Source organism: Micromesistius poutassou (assembly GCF_964030765.1).
Source record: "Micromesistius poutassou genome assembly, chromosome: 3".
Taxonomy (NCBI): Eukaryota; Metazoa; Chordata; class Actinopteri; order Gadiformes; family Gadidae; genus Micromesistius; species Micromesistius poutassou.
Genome location: NC_140273.1, coordinates 10,157,688 through 10,173,562, shown reverse-complemented (window position 1 = coordinate 10,173,562; position 15,875 = coordinate 10,157,688). Strand labels below are relative to the sequence as shown.

The 15,875-nt window shown below is 46.0% G+C and overlaps 1 protein-coding gene across 1 annotated transcript; it reads right to left on the bottom strand.

Moving 5' to 3' along the window:
- Positions 1–356: 356 nt before the first annotated feature.
- Positions 357–3,111, bottom strand: LOC311340570 (B-cell receptor CD22-like; the record flags this gene model as incomplete). The annotated part of the gene is made up of 7 exons (XM_084465431.1): positions 357–438; positions 521–768; positions 1,379–1,436; positions 1,525–1,616; positions 1,820–2,073; positions 2,324–2,539; positions 2,706–3,111. 7 exons carry the CDS (start codon positions 3,109–3,111, stop codon positions 357–359), a joined length of 1,356 nt encoding a protein of 451 aa, XP_084321557.1.
- Between the last annotated feature and the right edge of the window lie 12,764 nt (positions 3,112–15,875).

Below are 15,875 nucleotides of genomic sequence, written 5' to 3'. Positions count from 1 at the left end.
AAAATTCCAAATTACCCCTTTAAATTAATTATTATTGTTATTGTCATTTTAGAACCTTACAGGTGCAATACATTCAGGTAACCAGCAGATAGCAGTGATGAAGCAGAGTGCCGTCCACCAGAGCACACAGGCCCTGGATAAGATGGTGGCCTCACTAGTGGCCTTGTGGAACATAAACAATCAAGTAAATAAATAGAGTGAATTCAAGACTCGTCAGATTGTGCATAAGCAGTAGTGGTAAGTATTCAGCACAGGAACTTAAGCACTATAGCAAACAATCAGCCAGCGTATTGTCCTGTTTAAACTGAATGAATGGAGACACTTTCCATTATCCCACTATTGAAATCCTGCTGCCGCTACTGGTTCACCGCCTGGGGTGTTTTCTTGACATTGCTGTACATCTCTGAGGTTTCTGCAGTCTCTCTCTGGTCACAGGCCCTGTAAAGAAGACACGAGGACATATGAACTTCACTCACCTTGTTTGTCTATATTGTCTTTAGAAATACCAAGAGAAGCTTACTCTGGGACAGTGTCGTTGTGTCTTGTCTCTCTGTTAAAGTTGACCGCAGAGTACAGGACCCCTTTTGTCTGATCTGATTGGACACAGAAGCCAGCCAAACAGTGAGGCACTTCCTGGTTCTCTGAGTGAGAGTGGTGGATGGTGGCATAGTGAAGGTCATCCTGCTTTCCTATTGGATCACTCTGTGCTGCAGGAGCTGAGCGATTGGACAGAGCTGAGATGTTGTCATACACCGTAACAGGAGGTGGCTGATGGGGAGTGAGGACAGTAGAGTACATTAAGAAGACACGTTACACTTCTGAAGACAGTCCTGAAGGCCATGTGTTTCTGGTTCATTGAGAGACCCATGGTGGTGACTAGTGGTCCCACCATGCTGCAGGCTGCACTTCAAAACCATCCTACAAGGTTTCATTCAATGGGTGAGCTTCTTTAAAACAATATACAGTACATCATTCCTTCCATTAATCCATCTTCTAATTTTTCTAATTAGTCTTTCCAGAGTCCAGTTTGAGCTCTAGATCTCTCACCCAATTAGCAAACATCGCTTTGTCAAGTCATGACTCTTAACCTAAGAAACTCTTATAATGATTCAACATAGGTTTGTATTCTCAGTTGACCACACCATACCATAGTCGACAGGTGTCATGGCAACACTGCCCTACAGAAAGTATACAACCAAGACTGAATACTCAGTCTTATAAAACAAAGTATCTCCTAGTGGGCTACAGGAACAGAAAAGGACACTTGCTAAGGAAACAACTAGACGACTCCTGTGTGGTCTTGTGTTGATGCCATGTAATTTCCACTGTGTGTCTTAGTGAAGGATGGGTTAGTAATCAATGGCTTCCTGTGTCTCACCTCCTCCATGGTGTCTGGCCTTCCTCCCTGTCCACCAGTTCTGGAGGCCCTCTTTGTTCTGGTGAAGAGAACAGAAACATAAAGAAGCAACAGGAGAAGGGAAGGAACGTCATAAAGAAAGTGAGAAAGAGGAGAGTGTATCTCACCTCATCCAGAGGAAGACTAGGAGGAGTATGGTGGCCAGTAAGACACCAATGGTTCCTACTGCTACTGCTGTTGTCTGTAATGATGATGGCGTCTCTGGAACATAGTCATCTGAATTCAGACACTGATAACAAACTGTTAAATTAATAGGCGAATAATGAACAGTGTGGCCATTGTTGGTGAAGTATTAAGACTCGGCCTATTGATACTCTGTGAGTGTGTGTGTGTGTGTGTGTGTGTGTGTGTGTGTGTGTGTGTGTGTGTGTGTGTTTTTTAAATACCTAAATTACTTATCACATGAATGGACAAAAAGGTGGAATTATGACGTCCAATTGCATTACGGGGTTGGCAGTAATAGTTTCCTCCCAGCTCAGATGTGATATTAGTGATGGTGTAGTTCTGTCCTGATTGTCCCACTGAGTCATTATGTTCCTTGAACCAGGTGTAGTCAGCTGCTGGGTTGGCATCACTGCTGCAGCTCAGAGTCACTGAGCTGCCCTCCTCTATTTCACCAGAGGGACTCACGGTCACTGAGGGGGTCTTTGGAGCGTCTGTTAGAAGTAATTAAGTAATTAATATGTAAAATGCCAACAGTTTGAGACTGCAGATAAGTTGAAATTAGACATTCACCAGAAATTCAAATTCAATTCAGCTTAAATGTCAACGTTAGACTGGTATTGACTAAAGCTAACTTGTCTGCGGTCAGTTTGAGTCCATTCCTAGTACATCTACATGTAGTTCTGTACCCTAAAAGGTCCATTACATCTGATATCATGTCAGTGTACTGTGGAGTTGACTTACACACTAAAGGAGAGTGGAGAGGTTTGTATCCTTCAACGGCACATGCATAGTTGTCTTCAGAACTAATGTTGCCTTTGTAGTACATTCCCTGTTCTACATACTGTCCATTCCTGAACCAGATGTAGGTAAAATCACCAGCTGGACTACACGTACTGTTGCATGTCATGTTTGCCCTGGTAGGATCAGTAGAGGAAGGGAAGGACACCTTCACCTGGTCTGAGAATGAAATACACAGTACATAACAGTAATTAAGATTACACACATAACAAACTTGCAAGAACACAGACAGACAGACACACACACACACACACACACACACACACACACACACACACACACACACACACACACACACACACACACACTAGTAATTAAAGTTTACCTGTCACAGATAGCATCACTCCAGGGACTCCAGTCCACTTCCCTCCTTCTATGTTTGTTATGAACCTGAACTTGTACTCAGCAGAGTCATTCTGTCTCAGGTCTTTGATTCTCAGAGTACACAGTCCATTACAGCTGGACGAGTTACAGCTTATATTTCCACAGCTGTATTCAACACGATCTGCATAGTCTGCATCAGTGATCAGATTAACTGGCTTATCTATCGCTCCTTTAGTAAACCACAGTGTTGTGACTTTGGGGTGGCCATTGTTAGGGAATTTATAGGTGCAGTTGATGTCAACTGTTGATTCTCTTAAAGCGCAGACATTACTAGGTGTGTAAGTAACTCTGTAGTTCTCATCACCCTGTAGCACTGAAAAAATAAAATAAAAACTGATGAAATGCATGATCACAAGATACACAAAGAGGTGGAGGCTGTTGGGTGGAGCTGGAAACTACAGATACATGCAGACCACTGAGCTGTGAGAGGAACGTTCCAGAACATCATGAAACATTATACAGCTAGTGATAGTGATATAGCTAGCAATACAGCTAGCAATATAGCTCACGATATATCGCTATAAAAAAAATAGTTATGAAGATAGTGATAGAGCAAACATTTTTAAGATAGGAAACCATGTTGGCTTCTGACCTTCAGACTGGATGCTGTATGCAAAAATAGACCAACTGAATATCCATCAATGTTTTAAATAATTCAGGATCACCTAGCAACCAGGAAATGGCTAACAATATGTTATGTATTCTGAAATGCAAATATATATAGTGTCAAATAATTCATGTTCAAGTTTTTTTTATTTAAAAAAAAACGACGTTACTATTTCTACAAGCCAAATGCTAGACCGTCCAGTCCGTCACTGTCTACAAGAGAGTGTATACAACTTGCATTGATGTGGTATCCACATCAAAGACTAATAACCTAAACTCAAATATATAAAGTGGACCTTTCTCTATTCTATGAGTCTTCCCTAACCAAACACAGCGTTCAAGAGATTGCTTCTTTAATGTCAAATCTATTACCAACATGCTGTGCTTTCACCCTCTACTCATTCCAGTTGCTTGGTTCTTATGGTATTCATTGAAACAGTTACTAAATGTTCACAAAAAAATAATACCTGTGACTTTTAATGACAGAAGAATAGCTAGAAATGGCAAATTCATAGTTCTCTAGTCCTCTCCTCTCTCACTTTGTTGTTCTTCTCTGCAGGTAAAAAAAATAACATTGTTAATGGAATTTTGATCAAGAACACCACAATAATCCTAATAGGATTTGTAATCATCAATGACTTAAATTAGTTTAACAGTGAAATTAAAGTAAAAACAAAGTACATGGTCTTACTGTAGAAGAGGGGTTAGTTCAACATATATTAAGCCAAACAAAAAAAAGAAAACTTCCAAACCTTCCTTTTCTTACCATAAATAGAAGCATTAACAAGAATGGGCATGCCTTCCAGGCCTGGAGCATTAATCACATAAAGACCACAATGGCACAAAGATCCTTCTTGTGTTATCTTGCGATATTTTATCTTTTTCTACTCTATTTCTCTTCTTTTTCTTCCTTTTAATAGAGATTTCTGTACTTTATACTTTTTTCATAGTTAATTTACAAAACAGGATGAAATCTTATTTTCAGCTGCAACATACAACTTTTAAACAGTTTTCTACACAGCTAACTAGTTGGTTAAGCTAGCTCATTTTAGCTTGCTGTCATCTCTAGCAAAAAGTTCCTCATAGTGATGGTGAGGTGTACTGTGTGGTTGATATGGTTGATATGGGAGTGGCCTGAGTAGAACAATATGTGTTCCTTTCCTAGAAGAGAACTACTTCACCTTGGTACTTCTCTCTAAGCATGTGTATTCTTTTTAACCAATCACCTCAACCTTAATTCTCATGGATAATTCTATAATGTTCATGCAATTCTATAACTGTATGAATGTATGTTCTGAATATCTGTAGTGGGTAGGCCTATAATGCACCTTTGCAATTAACAGCAAAGAAATGGACACAAAATGATTGTCTGTCTGTAGACACTGAAAATTCATTTATTAGTGCTCTAAATCCAACCCGGTATCACGCGATTTCGTGCTCATGCGCACGAACTAATCTATTGAATCGTGTCCCACAGCACGATTGTCCGACTTTTTTCGTTCTACACAGAACGTGATGTAAACCAATGCATTCTGAATGGGAGCGTTTCTCCGATTTTTTCGTGCTACACAGAACGAAATGTAAACCGATGCATTCTGAATGGGAGCGTTTCTCCGATTTTTTTCGTGCTACATAGAACGAAATGTAAACCAATGCATTTTTAATGGCAGCGTTTTTCAGACGAGAGAGAGAGAGAGAGTGTGTGTGTGTGTGTGTGTGTGTGTGTGTGTGTGTGTGTGTGTGTGTGTGTGTGTGTGTGTGTGTGTGTGTGTGTGTGTGTGTGTGTGTGTGTGTGCAGACAGTACAGTGCACCCTCTAGTTATATGTATGTCAATATTTCCGATCTTTAAGCAGACCTCCTCAAAAACTGAAACGAACGTGCTCCACAGAACGAAATATAAACCAATGCATTCTGAATGGGAGCGTTTCTCCGATTATTTCGTGCTACACAGAACGAAATGTAAAGCAATGCATTTTGAGTGGCAGAGTTTTTTTCGTCCTACACAGAACGAAATGTAAACCTATGCATCGTGAATGGGAGCGTTTCTCCGATTTCTTCGTGCTACATAGAACGAAATGTAAACCAATGCAGTGTGTGAGCGTGTGCGTGTGTGTGTGTGTGTCAATATTTCCGATTTTGCAGAAGACCCCCTCAAAGACTGAAACGTATTTTTCGTGCTCAACAGAACGAGAGAGAGAGAGAGAGAGAGAGAGAGAGAGAGAGAGAGAGAGAGAGAGACAGAGACAGAGACAGAGAGAGAGAGAGAGAGAGAGAGAGAGAGAGGCTTCAGAAGGGGTGTGCGCAGATAGTACAATGCACCCTAGTTATTTTTATGCCAAAACCACAATTGCATCAAAGGGTAAATGTAATGTATTAGGGATACAACTGATTTCCCTGCTTTTAAGAGCAGACCTCCTCAAAAACATTTCGTGCTCATGTGCACGAACGTTAATCTATTGAATCGTGTCCCAAAGCACGATTGTCTGACTTATTTCGTATTACACAGAACGAAATTCAAACCATAGCCTTTCAATTGGGATATTTTCTTCGACTATAGAAGGGGTGTGCAGATAGTACAATGCACCCTCTAGTTATTTATGTGTCAAAACAACAAATGCATCAAAGGGTAAATGTAGTGTATTAGGGCTACTCTGATTTTCCCGCTTTTTACAGCAGACCTCCTCAAAAACATTTCGTGCTCATGCGCACAAAAGTTAATCTATTGATTAATTAATCTAAATCACGATGTCTTAAAGGCCCACATTATATAAATTGAAATACAGGCTTAGAATTCTGGAAGCTCCAACGTTAACATCTAAATATCTTTTGGCTAATTTATCAAACCTTCTGCTAATCGGTGGTAACATCAGTGTGTTTTCAGGCCGCCTAGGGTTGCCAGAGAAACAAAACCTGTTTGTATCTGAAATCCAATTCTCTGCCATTATCTGGTGACCATACAGTAGGAACATAGAATGACCTGTATCATTATCTGTATGGGGTGCCGTTTGTAAAAATTCGGTTACATTTTTTTAGCTGATACATTTTCAACATTTAGCTCACTTTCCTCACATTTAGCGCATTTTCCTCACATTTGAGACAGAAATTCATGTAAAACAACACGTTATATGTAATTTTCAACAATATGTTCAAATGTAAAAAATCCATGTTAAAAATTATATATAAATGTTATATCTAAATCTAAATGTTATATCTAAATCTAAATGTTAAATCTAAATGTAAATGTTAAATTTAAATCTAAATGTTACATTTATATCTAAATGTTAAATGTTAAATCTAAATGTTAAATCTAAATCTAAATGTTATATCTAAATCTAAATCTTAAATTCATATCTAAATGTTAAATGTAAATGTTAAATGTTAAATCTAAATGTTAAATCTAAATCTAAATGTTAAATCTAAATCTAAATGTTAAATATAAATATAAATGTTAAATGTTAAATCTAAATGTTAAATGTTAAATGTAAATGTTAAATCTAAATGGGTCGCCAAGTGTAAAGCTAAATGTTTAGAAAATATTCAAATCCCCAAGGAAACCACGCCCACTGCTTGTGGGCGTTCGATGTCCGTTCGATGTCTAGGACTCTAGAGAACCGGCCATGCCCGCCTGCCTTTCACCACAAGTCCGGGGGAGGGGGGCGGGGCCGTGCGATCGTTGCCGCGTGTTCTATTTCATCCTTACTGACCGCCAGAGGCGGTGCTTCAAGCACTGGATATATCCACCTCGCGCATGCGCATTTCGAGTACCTAATACCAACATAGTCACCTGTGACCCCCACGTGACACCGGGAAGGCTATAACTTCCGGTGTCGTTAAAGGATCTGTTCCTTTTCATCTTCTCGCTAAGGCGCAGTACCGTAGTACCGTTTTGACGTTGAGAAAAGGAAATTACACTTACAGCAAGCCTCGTGCAGCCTCGCGACAATCGTCGGAGCCGCGGACTGCCCGTCCTCCAGAGGCTGTGGCTAGCTGGTTACCTGAAGAGGAGACAGGTAGGTGGCCGGTGCCTGTTGGTGAAGGCAGTGCATTCGCTCCCGCTCCCAGCACGCGCTGTCCTCACTGCTCCCTTATTGTTTGGTGTGTTAGCCGTTAGCTTTGCTCTGCTTTGCTTTGCTCCTAACCACCATCTACTTTTATTTGGTTTCCCCGTTTAGCAGCAGCGCTTACGCTCAGCCTAATTATTATTTGCTAGTTACAGGTGAAGGCAGTGCTCTCGCTCCCGCTCCCGGTAACGCTGCCTTTTTTGGCTTTTCTGTTTACTTTAGCAGCAGCGCTTACGCTCGGGCTGATTGATTTCTGTTTTCCGTTGATTCCGGTGTCACGGATTGTCGCGCTGCCGTAATGGCCCACTTATGTGTCGCCTGCGCAGCTCCCCTGGAGCCGGAGGACGGTCACGACAGCTGCCCTCCTTGCCTCGGCCTCGAGCATTTGAGGGAGGGACTCACTGTCAGTGCCTGCATGAATTGCAGCCTCCTGCCGTGGGCGATTAGACTGGCTAGGCTAGCAGGGGTGGAGCAGCAGGCAATAGCTGGCGACCCCTCTGTCTTAACCAGTCTCCCCCAAAATCTGCGCTCTCGACTCCGGCAAGACGGAGCTGCGGCTAAGGGTGCCCCCCCAAAAAAGAAGGCGAGGGGCGGACTGTCCTCCAAGGTGGACAAATTGGCGTCCGACATGGAGCAAATGAAGTCGCTCCTCCTGGCCCTTCAGCCTGCTGGTCGGGGGCCAGCTGGACTTCAGCCTGACCCTCCCTTGGACGATGCGCCCTCATTGGACGATGCCCTGTCGCTTGCGGCTTCGGCTAACTTCTTTAACGAAGTTAATCTAGAAGGCGACGCCTCTCACACATTGGGGGAGGCCTCCTGCTCCTCCGCTCAGAGCTCTCTGCAGGGGGCAGCGGATACCTCTATGGCGGCCATTATGCGTGTGGCTCTGGCTCGCCTGGGGCTCGATGCCCCCCAGACGGACCCGGGTCAGGCCAGCGCCTTCTTCAGGCGCAACCCTGCTCCGTCCACATTCACCGTTCCCCCGTCAGAGGAGTATGTGAAGGAGCTCCACGCGTGCTGGAGGGACTCCAGGGCCCTTTCCCATGCAACAACAGATGCCCGGACCTTGGCTGCCATGCAGGACGCGGCACAGGTCGGGCTGGGCCGCATGCCGCCAGTTGAGCCAGCCATCGCCTCGCTCATCTTGGCTCCCGATGAGGCTCTGAGACCGGATGCCAGGTGTCCCCGGCCGCAGTGCAGGGTCACTGACGACCTCCTGTCTAAGGCCTATGATGCGGCAGCACGCATGGGTCGCATTGGTAACTCCCTCTCCCACCTACTGCTGGGCCTTTCAACCTCCCTGCAGCAGGCTCAGGTTGACCCGTCACTGCAGAGCCTGAGCGACGCTTCACTGCAAGTGTTTGCCCTTATGTCGAGGGAGTTGGGGCGCACAATGTCCACCCTGGTCCAGACTCGCCGCCAAGTTTGGCTGGCTCAGTCACCCCTGACAGAGACGTGCAGGAAGGTCCTCCGTGCGGTGCCAGTGGAGCCGGGGGAGCTGTTCGGGGCAGCTGCCCTGGAGGCACTGGAGAGGGCTGCCCGAGCAAGGCAGACCAGACAGGAGCTATCAGGGCTCCACAGGAGTGTGTCCGCTCCTAGCAGGCCTAGGGGCCCCTTGGCTGTCCCCCAGCGGCGCTCCCAACCTGATTACCCTGGTGGTCTACGGAGGTCTCAGCGGTCTGCTCAACAGCCTGATGAGGGGTTTCGGGCCCCCGAGCGCCCACCTCCCTGGCAGCAGCGTGCCTCGCAGCCTAACCGACGCCCCCCCAGAGCCTCAGGAGGCCGAGGGGGCAGGCGCTAGGCCCATGGGGTCGGTCGTCGGCTGCTTTTCCCAGCAGCAGCTCAGTTACTGGGCTGCCTGTACTTCAGACCCTTGGGTAGTTTCCACCTTAACCCAAGGGTACGAATTGCAGTTCCGACGCCGGCCCCTAGCCTTCAGCCGGGTCAAAATGACTGTAGTCAGCGATCCGGCGAGGGCCTTAGCCCTGAGCCAGGAGTTGTCCGCCCTCCTGGCCAAGGGAGCCATCGAGCCAGTAGATCCTCTGCTGCACCCCAGAGGCTTCTACTCGAGATATTTTCTCGTGGCGAAGAAAGACGGCAGATTCCGTCCCATTCTCGACCTGAGGGGACTCAACAAGTTCCTGAAGGTACTACCCTTTCATATGCTCACCGCAGCAGACACACTGCGAGTGGTTACCAGGGGAGAGTGGTTCACCACCGTAGACTTGAAGGATGCATACTTCCACGTCCCAATCGCACCACACCATCAGCACTTCCTGAGGTTTGCCTTTCGCGGCCGGCATTTCCAGTTCAGGGTACTTCCCTTCGGCCTCTCCCTCTCTCCAAGGGTATTCACCAGGGTTGTGGCGGCAGCTCTCGCACCCCTGCAAAAGCAGGGCATGAAGGTCCTGCCGTATTTAGACGACTGGCTGGTCTGTGCACCGTCCCAGTCTCAGGTGGCCCGGGATACAGCTCGACTGCTTCAGCACGCGGCCCGGCTGGGCCTGACGGTGAACCTTCTGAAGAGTCAACTAGACCCATCTCAGCAGGTCACATACCTGGGGATGGTCCTAGACTCAGACACCATGAGGGCTTATCTGTCACCACGGCGGGTGAACGACATCCTCCTCCGCCTCCCCCTCTTCGAGTGTGGCAGGATGGTGCCGTTCATCCAATTCCTCCAGCTCCTGGGCAAACTCCAGCTCCTGGGCAAACAACACAGCTGCCTCAGCTGTGGTGCCTCTCGGCCTGCTGTCCCTGCGGCCACTGCAGATATGGCTAAACAGCCTCCACCTGGACCCCAAGTGGCACAGGCACCGGAAGGTCAGGGTGTCGCAGCGATGCCTCCTCTCTCTGTCCCCATGGAGAAGGAGGCCATATCTGTCGGCCGGTGTACCCATGGGCGCCATCCCGTCCCGTCGGGAGTTGGTCACAGCAGACGCTTGCCTCTCAGGATGGGGAGCGGTGTGGCAGGGCAGGACTGCCCAGGGGCAGTGGCCGGCCCAGAACAACGAGCACATCAACGTGCTAGAGCTCCGTGCGGTGCAACTAGCACTCAACCACTTTCTGCCCCAGCTGAAAGGCAAGCACGTGCTGGTTCGGTCAGACAACAAGTCCACTGTTGCCCAAATAAACCACCAAGGGGGCACTCGGTCCACACGGCTGCTCCGGGTATCTCGGAGCCTGTTGACCTGGGCATATCCCCGCCTGGCCAGCGTGCGGGCAGTCTTCATCCCAGGGGACCTGAATCAGGTCGCAGACTTTTTGTCGCGACAGAAGCCCCCACCGGGGGAATGGCGGCTTCACCCGGAGGTGGTGGGGGCGATTTGGGGTCTTTTTGGCAGGGCGGAAGTGGACCGCTTCGCCTCGGAGGAATCCGCCCACTGCCCCATCTGGTTCTCCTGGACGGAGGTGACCAGCCCCCTCGGTCAGGACGCCTTGGCTCACGACTGGCCACAGAGTCTTCTGTATGCTTTTCCATCCCTGCCCCTGATCCTTCCCACACTTCAGAGGGTGCTTCTGCGGGGTCACAGGCTACTTCTGGTGGCCCCTTGTTGGCCGGGGAGACTCTGGTTTCCACTGCTGCGCAGGCTCTGCTGCAGCTCTCCATGGCGCCTCCCCTACAGGAAGGACCTCCTGTCACAACTGGGGGGTCGAATTTGGCACCCAGACCCCCGTCGCCTCCAGCTTTGGGTTTGGCCACTGCAGGGCCCGACCCACTGCTGAGGTCCTGCACGGCGACCGTCAGGAACACTATCCTGAATGCCAGGGCGCCATCTACCAGGGCACAGTACGAGAATAGATGGAAGCTGTTCTCTGACTGGTGTGAGGGGAAGGCAGTGGACCCAGCATGTTGCTCCGTGGCCACCATTCTGGAGTTCCTGCAGTCCCTCCTCGATAGTGGTCGTGCTCATTCCACCCTGAGGGTCTATGTGGCTGCTATTTCTTCCCGGCATGAAAGGGTTGACGGAGCCACAGTGGGGTGCCACAGGTTGGTGTCCCTTTTTCTTAGAGGGGCTCTGCGGCTGTGTCCCCCTAGGACCCTGAGGGCCCCAGCATGGGATCTGCCCCTGGTGCTGGAGGCCATATCATTACCCCCGTTTGAGCCCTTGACCCAGGTAGGGTTAAAGTGGTTGTCTATGAAAGTGGCTTTCCTGCTTGCCATTTCCTCCGCGAAACGGGTCGGGGAGTTGCAGGCCCTATCCGTGGCAGATACATGCCTGCGTTGGCACTCCGATGGCTCGGGGGTAGTTCTATGGCCGAATGTGGCGTTCCTGCCCAAGGTGCTTTCACGCACCTACCTCAACCAGCCTATCCAGCTCGCTCGTTTTGACTCCCCGTCTGAGGAGGGTAGATCTGTGCTGCTCTGCCCGGTACGGGCACTTAAGGCCTACATTGCTGCTACGGCTAGCATACGGCAGTCGGAGCAATTGTTCGTGTGTCACGATGGCCCTAACAGGGGTTGTGCCCTCTCCAAACAGAGACTGTCCCACTGGGTCGTCGATACCATTACACACGCCTATAGGGCCAGTGGCCGCCCCCCACCATCTGGGGTGAGGTGCCACTCCACTAGAAGTGTTGCGACTTCATGGGCTGCACTAAGAGGGGTGCCCCTGGAGGCTATTTGTGCTGCGGCATCGTGGACAACGCCTGGCACGTTCACACGGTTTTACCGGGTCAACGTCGCCGCCCCCCATCCAATGGATGTGGTCCTACGTCCAAGCTCTGCTGCCTCCAATGAGTAGGTGGGTGTTGGATTCTTTGTGACCTTGTTGGTATGGTCATCCAGTGCTTGAAGCACCGCCTCTGGCGGTCAGTAAGGATGAAATAGAACGAAAGTTACAGATGTAACTACGGTTCTATGAATCCTGGATGACCGCCAGAGCTTCTAGTCACTACAGAATCCTTGTGTTTTCGCGAGAAGATTCTAGGAACAGATCCTCTAAGACACCGGAAGTTATAGCCTTCCCGGTGTCACGTGGGGGTCACAGGTGACTATGTTGGTATTAGGTACTCGAAATGCGCATGCGCGAGGTGGATATATCCAGTGCTTGAAGCACCGCCTCTGGCGGTCATCCAGGATTCATAGAACCGTAGTTACATCTGTAACTTTCGGTTTCCTTGGGGATTTCAATATTTTCTAAACATTTAGCTTTACACTTGGCGACCCATTTAGATTTAACATTTAGATTTAACATTTAACATTTAGATTTAAGATTTAACATTTAGATTTAGATTTAACATTTAGATTTAGATTTAACATTTAGATTTAACATTTAACATTTAGATATAGATTTAACATTTAGATTTAATATTTAACATTTAGATTTAGATTTAAGATTTAGATTTAGATTTAACATTTAGATTTAACATTAAACATTTAGATATAAATGTAACATTTAGATTTAGATTTAACATTTACATTTAGACTTAACATTTAGATTTAGATATAACATTTAGATTTAGATATAACTTTTATATATAATTTTTAACATGGATTTTTTACATTTGAACATATTGTTGAAAATTACATATAACGTGTTGTTTTACATGAATTTCTGTCTCAAATGTGAGGAAAATGCGCTAAATGTGACGAAAGTGAGCTAAATGTTGAAAATGTATCAGCTAAAAAATTGTAACCGAATTTTTACAAACGGCACCCCATATATCTGGTGATCATGGAGGTAGGAATATGACCTGCACCATGATAGTTTAGTCTTTTACATCACCTTTAGTTTGGGTTAACACAGGTCCCACACAGAGACTCTCCTGGTATGGTAAAGGCCTGATTATGGTTCCACGTTCACGCAACGCAATGACCACGCAGACGCTTCGATGCAGTCGTGAACCTTTATGTTTCTGCGTCGGGTTTTAGTAAGCGGACCAATCACAGCCCTTGCTGTTGCGTTGCCCTGATGGAAGGTTACAATTTCTAGGAGGCGAACGTCAGGCCCTTGCGGTGGACGCAAGGAGGGTCTGCAAGGACGTAAGGGGTCCATAACCCGATTGCGTTGCGTGAACCTGGGACCACAATCAGCCCTTTAGACTTCTTATTTTGGGAGGATTATTACAGGATAGTTTACTCAAAAGTCTTCATTCCTGTCCCCCTACACCTCCTTCGAGGAACTAAAGAAGCTACATAAGTGAATGGAAAATGAGATAGGAAGAAAGAGAGAGAGTGACAGAGAGAAAGAGTTAGCAAGACAGAGAGAGAGAGAGAGAGGGACAGAGAGAAAGAGAGTTAGCAATAGAGAGAGAGAGAGAGAGAGAGAGAGAGAGAGAGAGAGAGAGAGAGAGAGAGAGAGAGCTAAGAGAGTTAGCAATTCAGAAGAGAGACTGATGATGATGATGATGAAGGCGTCTCTGGAAAATACAGATATGAATTCAGACACTGGCTGGGTCTGTTTCAATAGTTATTCCAATGCTAGGGCTAGGCTTGACCACTGGAGCTTCGAGTGTATCAAGTATCATGATAAAGGAACGATGTGCAATTTGGAATGATCAGGACAGATGAGATGCTTCAGCGTTATTAAAGTCAGCTGTTGAGGATCTGACCAGTTACTTCCTTCAGACTTTGCAATCACGTTTGTTATGTAATGTGTCTTTTGAGGCCCCAGGGCTTTGTAATATGTAAATGTACAATGACGTAGCCGAAGAATATCTATAACACTGATGAATCCTCAGTCCCCCTCCGATTCAGCGGCCCATTAACTCAAATTTGTTCATCACGCTTCTGGAGAAAGTTGGTTTCCGAAACGAACGGCGCAGATTTTAGATTTTTTTTATTGATTTTTTTCTTTAGAGATGCATGTATGTATGTATGAGACCATGCCTCGTCCTGACTGGATGTACTGTCTGTCAGTCTGCAACTAACAGATGCAGTTGCTTACCCAGTGTTTTCACGCATAGCTTATAGTCTCCTCAAATCACTTTGTGAACATTCCGCTCTGCTGCAGAGGTAGGTGGCGTTATTGCCCTGACGCATGGGTGCTTGCTTTTATCTACTCACCTCTAGGTCTTTTCAGTTTGCTGCTGAAAAACATCGGCACCACCCCATGGCCCCCTTTTAGACCCGCCCATTAGTATCTTTTGCACCAGTGTTCCACAGCGGCCCTGAAGGCATTAGTGTGACAGTTTGTTGGTTTTTTTCCTGTAGTCTGAACATGAACAGAATAATACTTCCTTGTCCTGATAGGAAACATGATCTCACTTACTTTTCTTGAAATTCAGAACCGACAAATGTATACGTTCCAGAGGACGTACATTTGTAAAGTCACAGTATGTGTTGTCTAGCTGGTGGTTTTACCTACATCTGGTGGAGAGACTTAAGACAAATCAAATGTGATCTCTATAACTATGTAGGGCTAATTTTTGTCACAATCGTGCAGCCTTGTCTCATGGTCCCCCAAGCAAATCTGGGGCCTGGTACATCCTTAGTAGCCTGCTCACTTCTCATTTAGTTACTGGTGATAGGCCTTTTATGAAATACTTGCTTTCATTATTTTCATCAAACGTGTGATCATACAGATCTATAAAAGTCGTGTACGTGTAAGAAAAACGGACCGGTCAAATTCAAGTTTGTCTTTATTTCTTTATCAATAGAAATAGAAAAGGATATAATCATAGCAATAGAAAATTACAATCATGTGGAAAAATAGATATCTCTGCAGCAATTCAAATGCACAAGACATCAATCATCAGTTTATCGTTTCCCTGCATACACGGATGGTTAAAACAGAGCAGAGCCTCATCTCCGTAGCTTCACCTTAGAGAACAGTGGCATGTCTGTTCATGACCTCTTATGAAGTGCCTTTGATGGCTGTCGATAGAAGTACAGTGTATCCCTTGAGCGATGACATTGTTTACATTGAAACTTCCCTATAGACAAATTTAATGCAAACAAGGCTAGACAGTGGAACTTCTGCCCCGACTTTAATAACTTTTTGTGTGTACCATACGTCCTAAAGTCGTCACGTTCTGCTTCTCCCACCTTTTTTTGTGTTTTCAGACATCTGAACGATGATTGCCATTCTGTCTATCTGGGTAATTAATGTCTTGTATACCCCCAACGCGCACTTGCTATGGGAAGAAAATAAACTTTACTTCAAATTCCCTTCTCTTAGCTCTTGAAACTATATGTGCATGTATCCAGATGATTTATAATAGATTCTACTAGTGATCAAGGCACTTCAAACAGAAGCAGGGATTAAAAAAAATCCTCAATAATTAAAATGATTTACATTGACAAAATCAACGATTTTGCTTAAGATAAATAGAAACAGATAGAAAATAGAAATATAAATCAGAAGAAAAAAAGGCATAGATCTAACATAGTACAAACAAAGTTTTAGCACTGTATTGCTTTTAAAAGAAGTTCCACTACCAAAAAATGTCTAGGCCTACATCCATCAGTTGAATTGATTAGACTTCCTTCTAGGCTGTG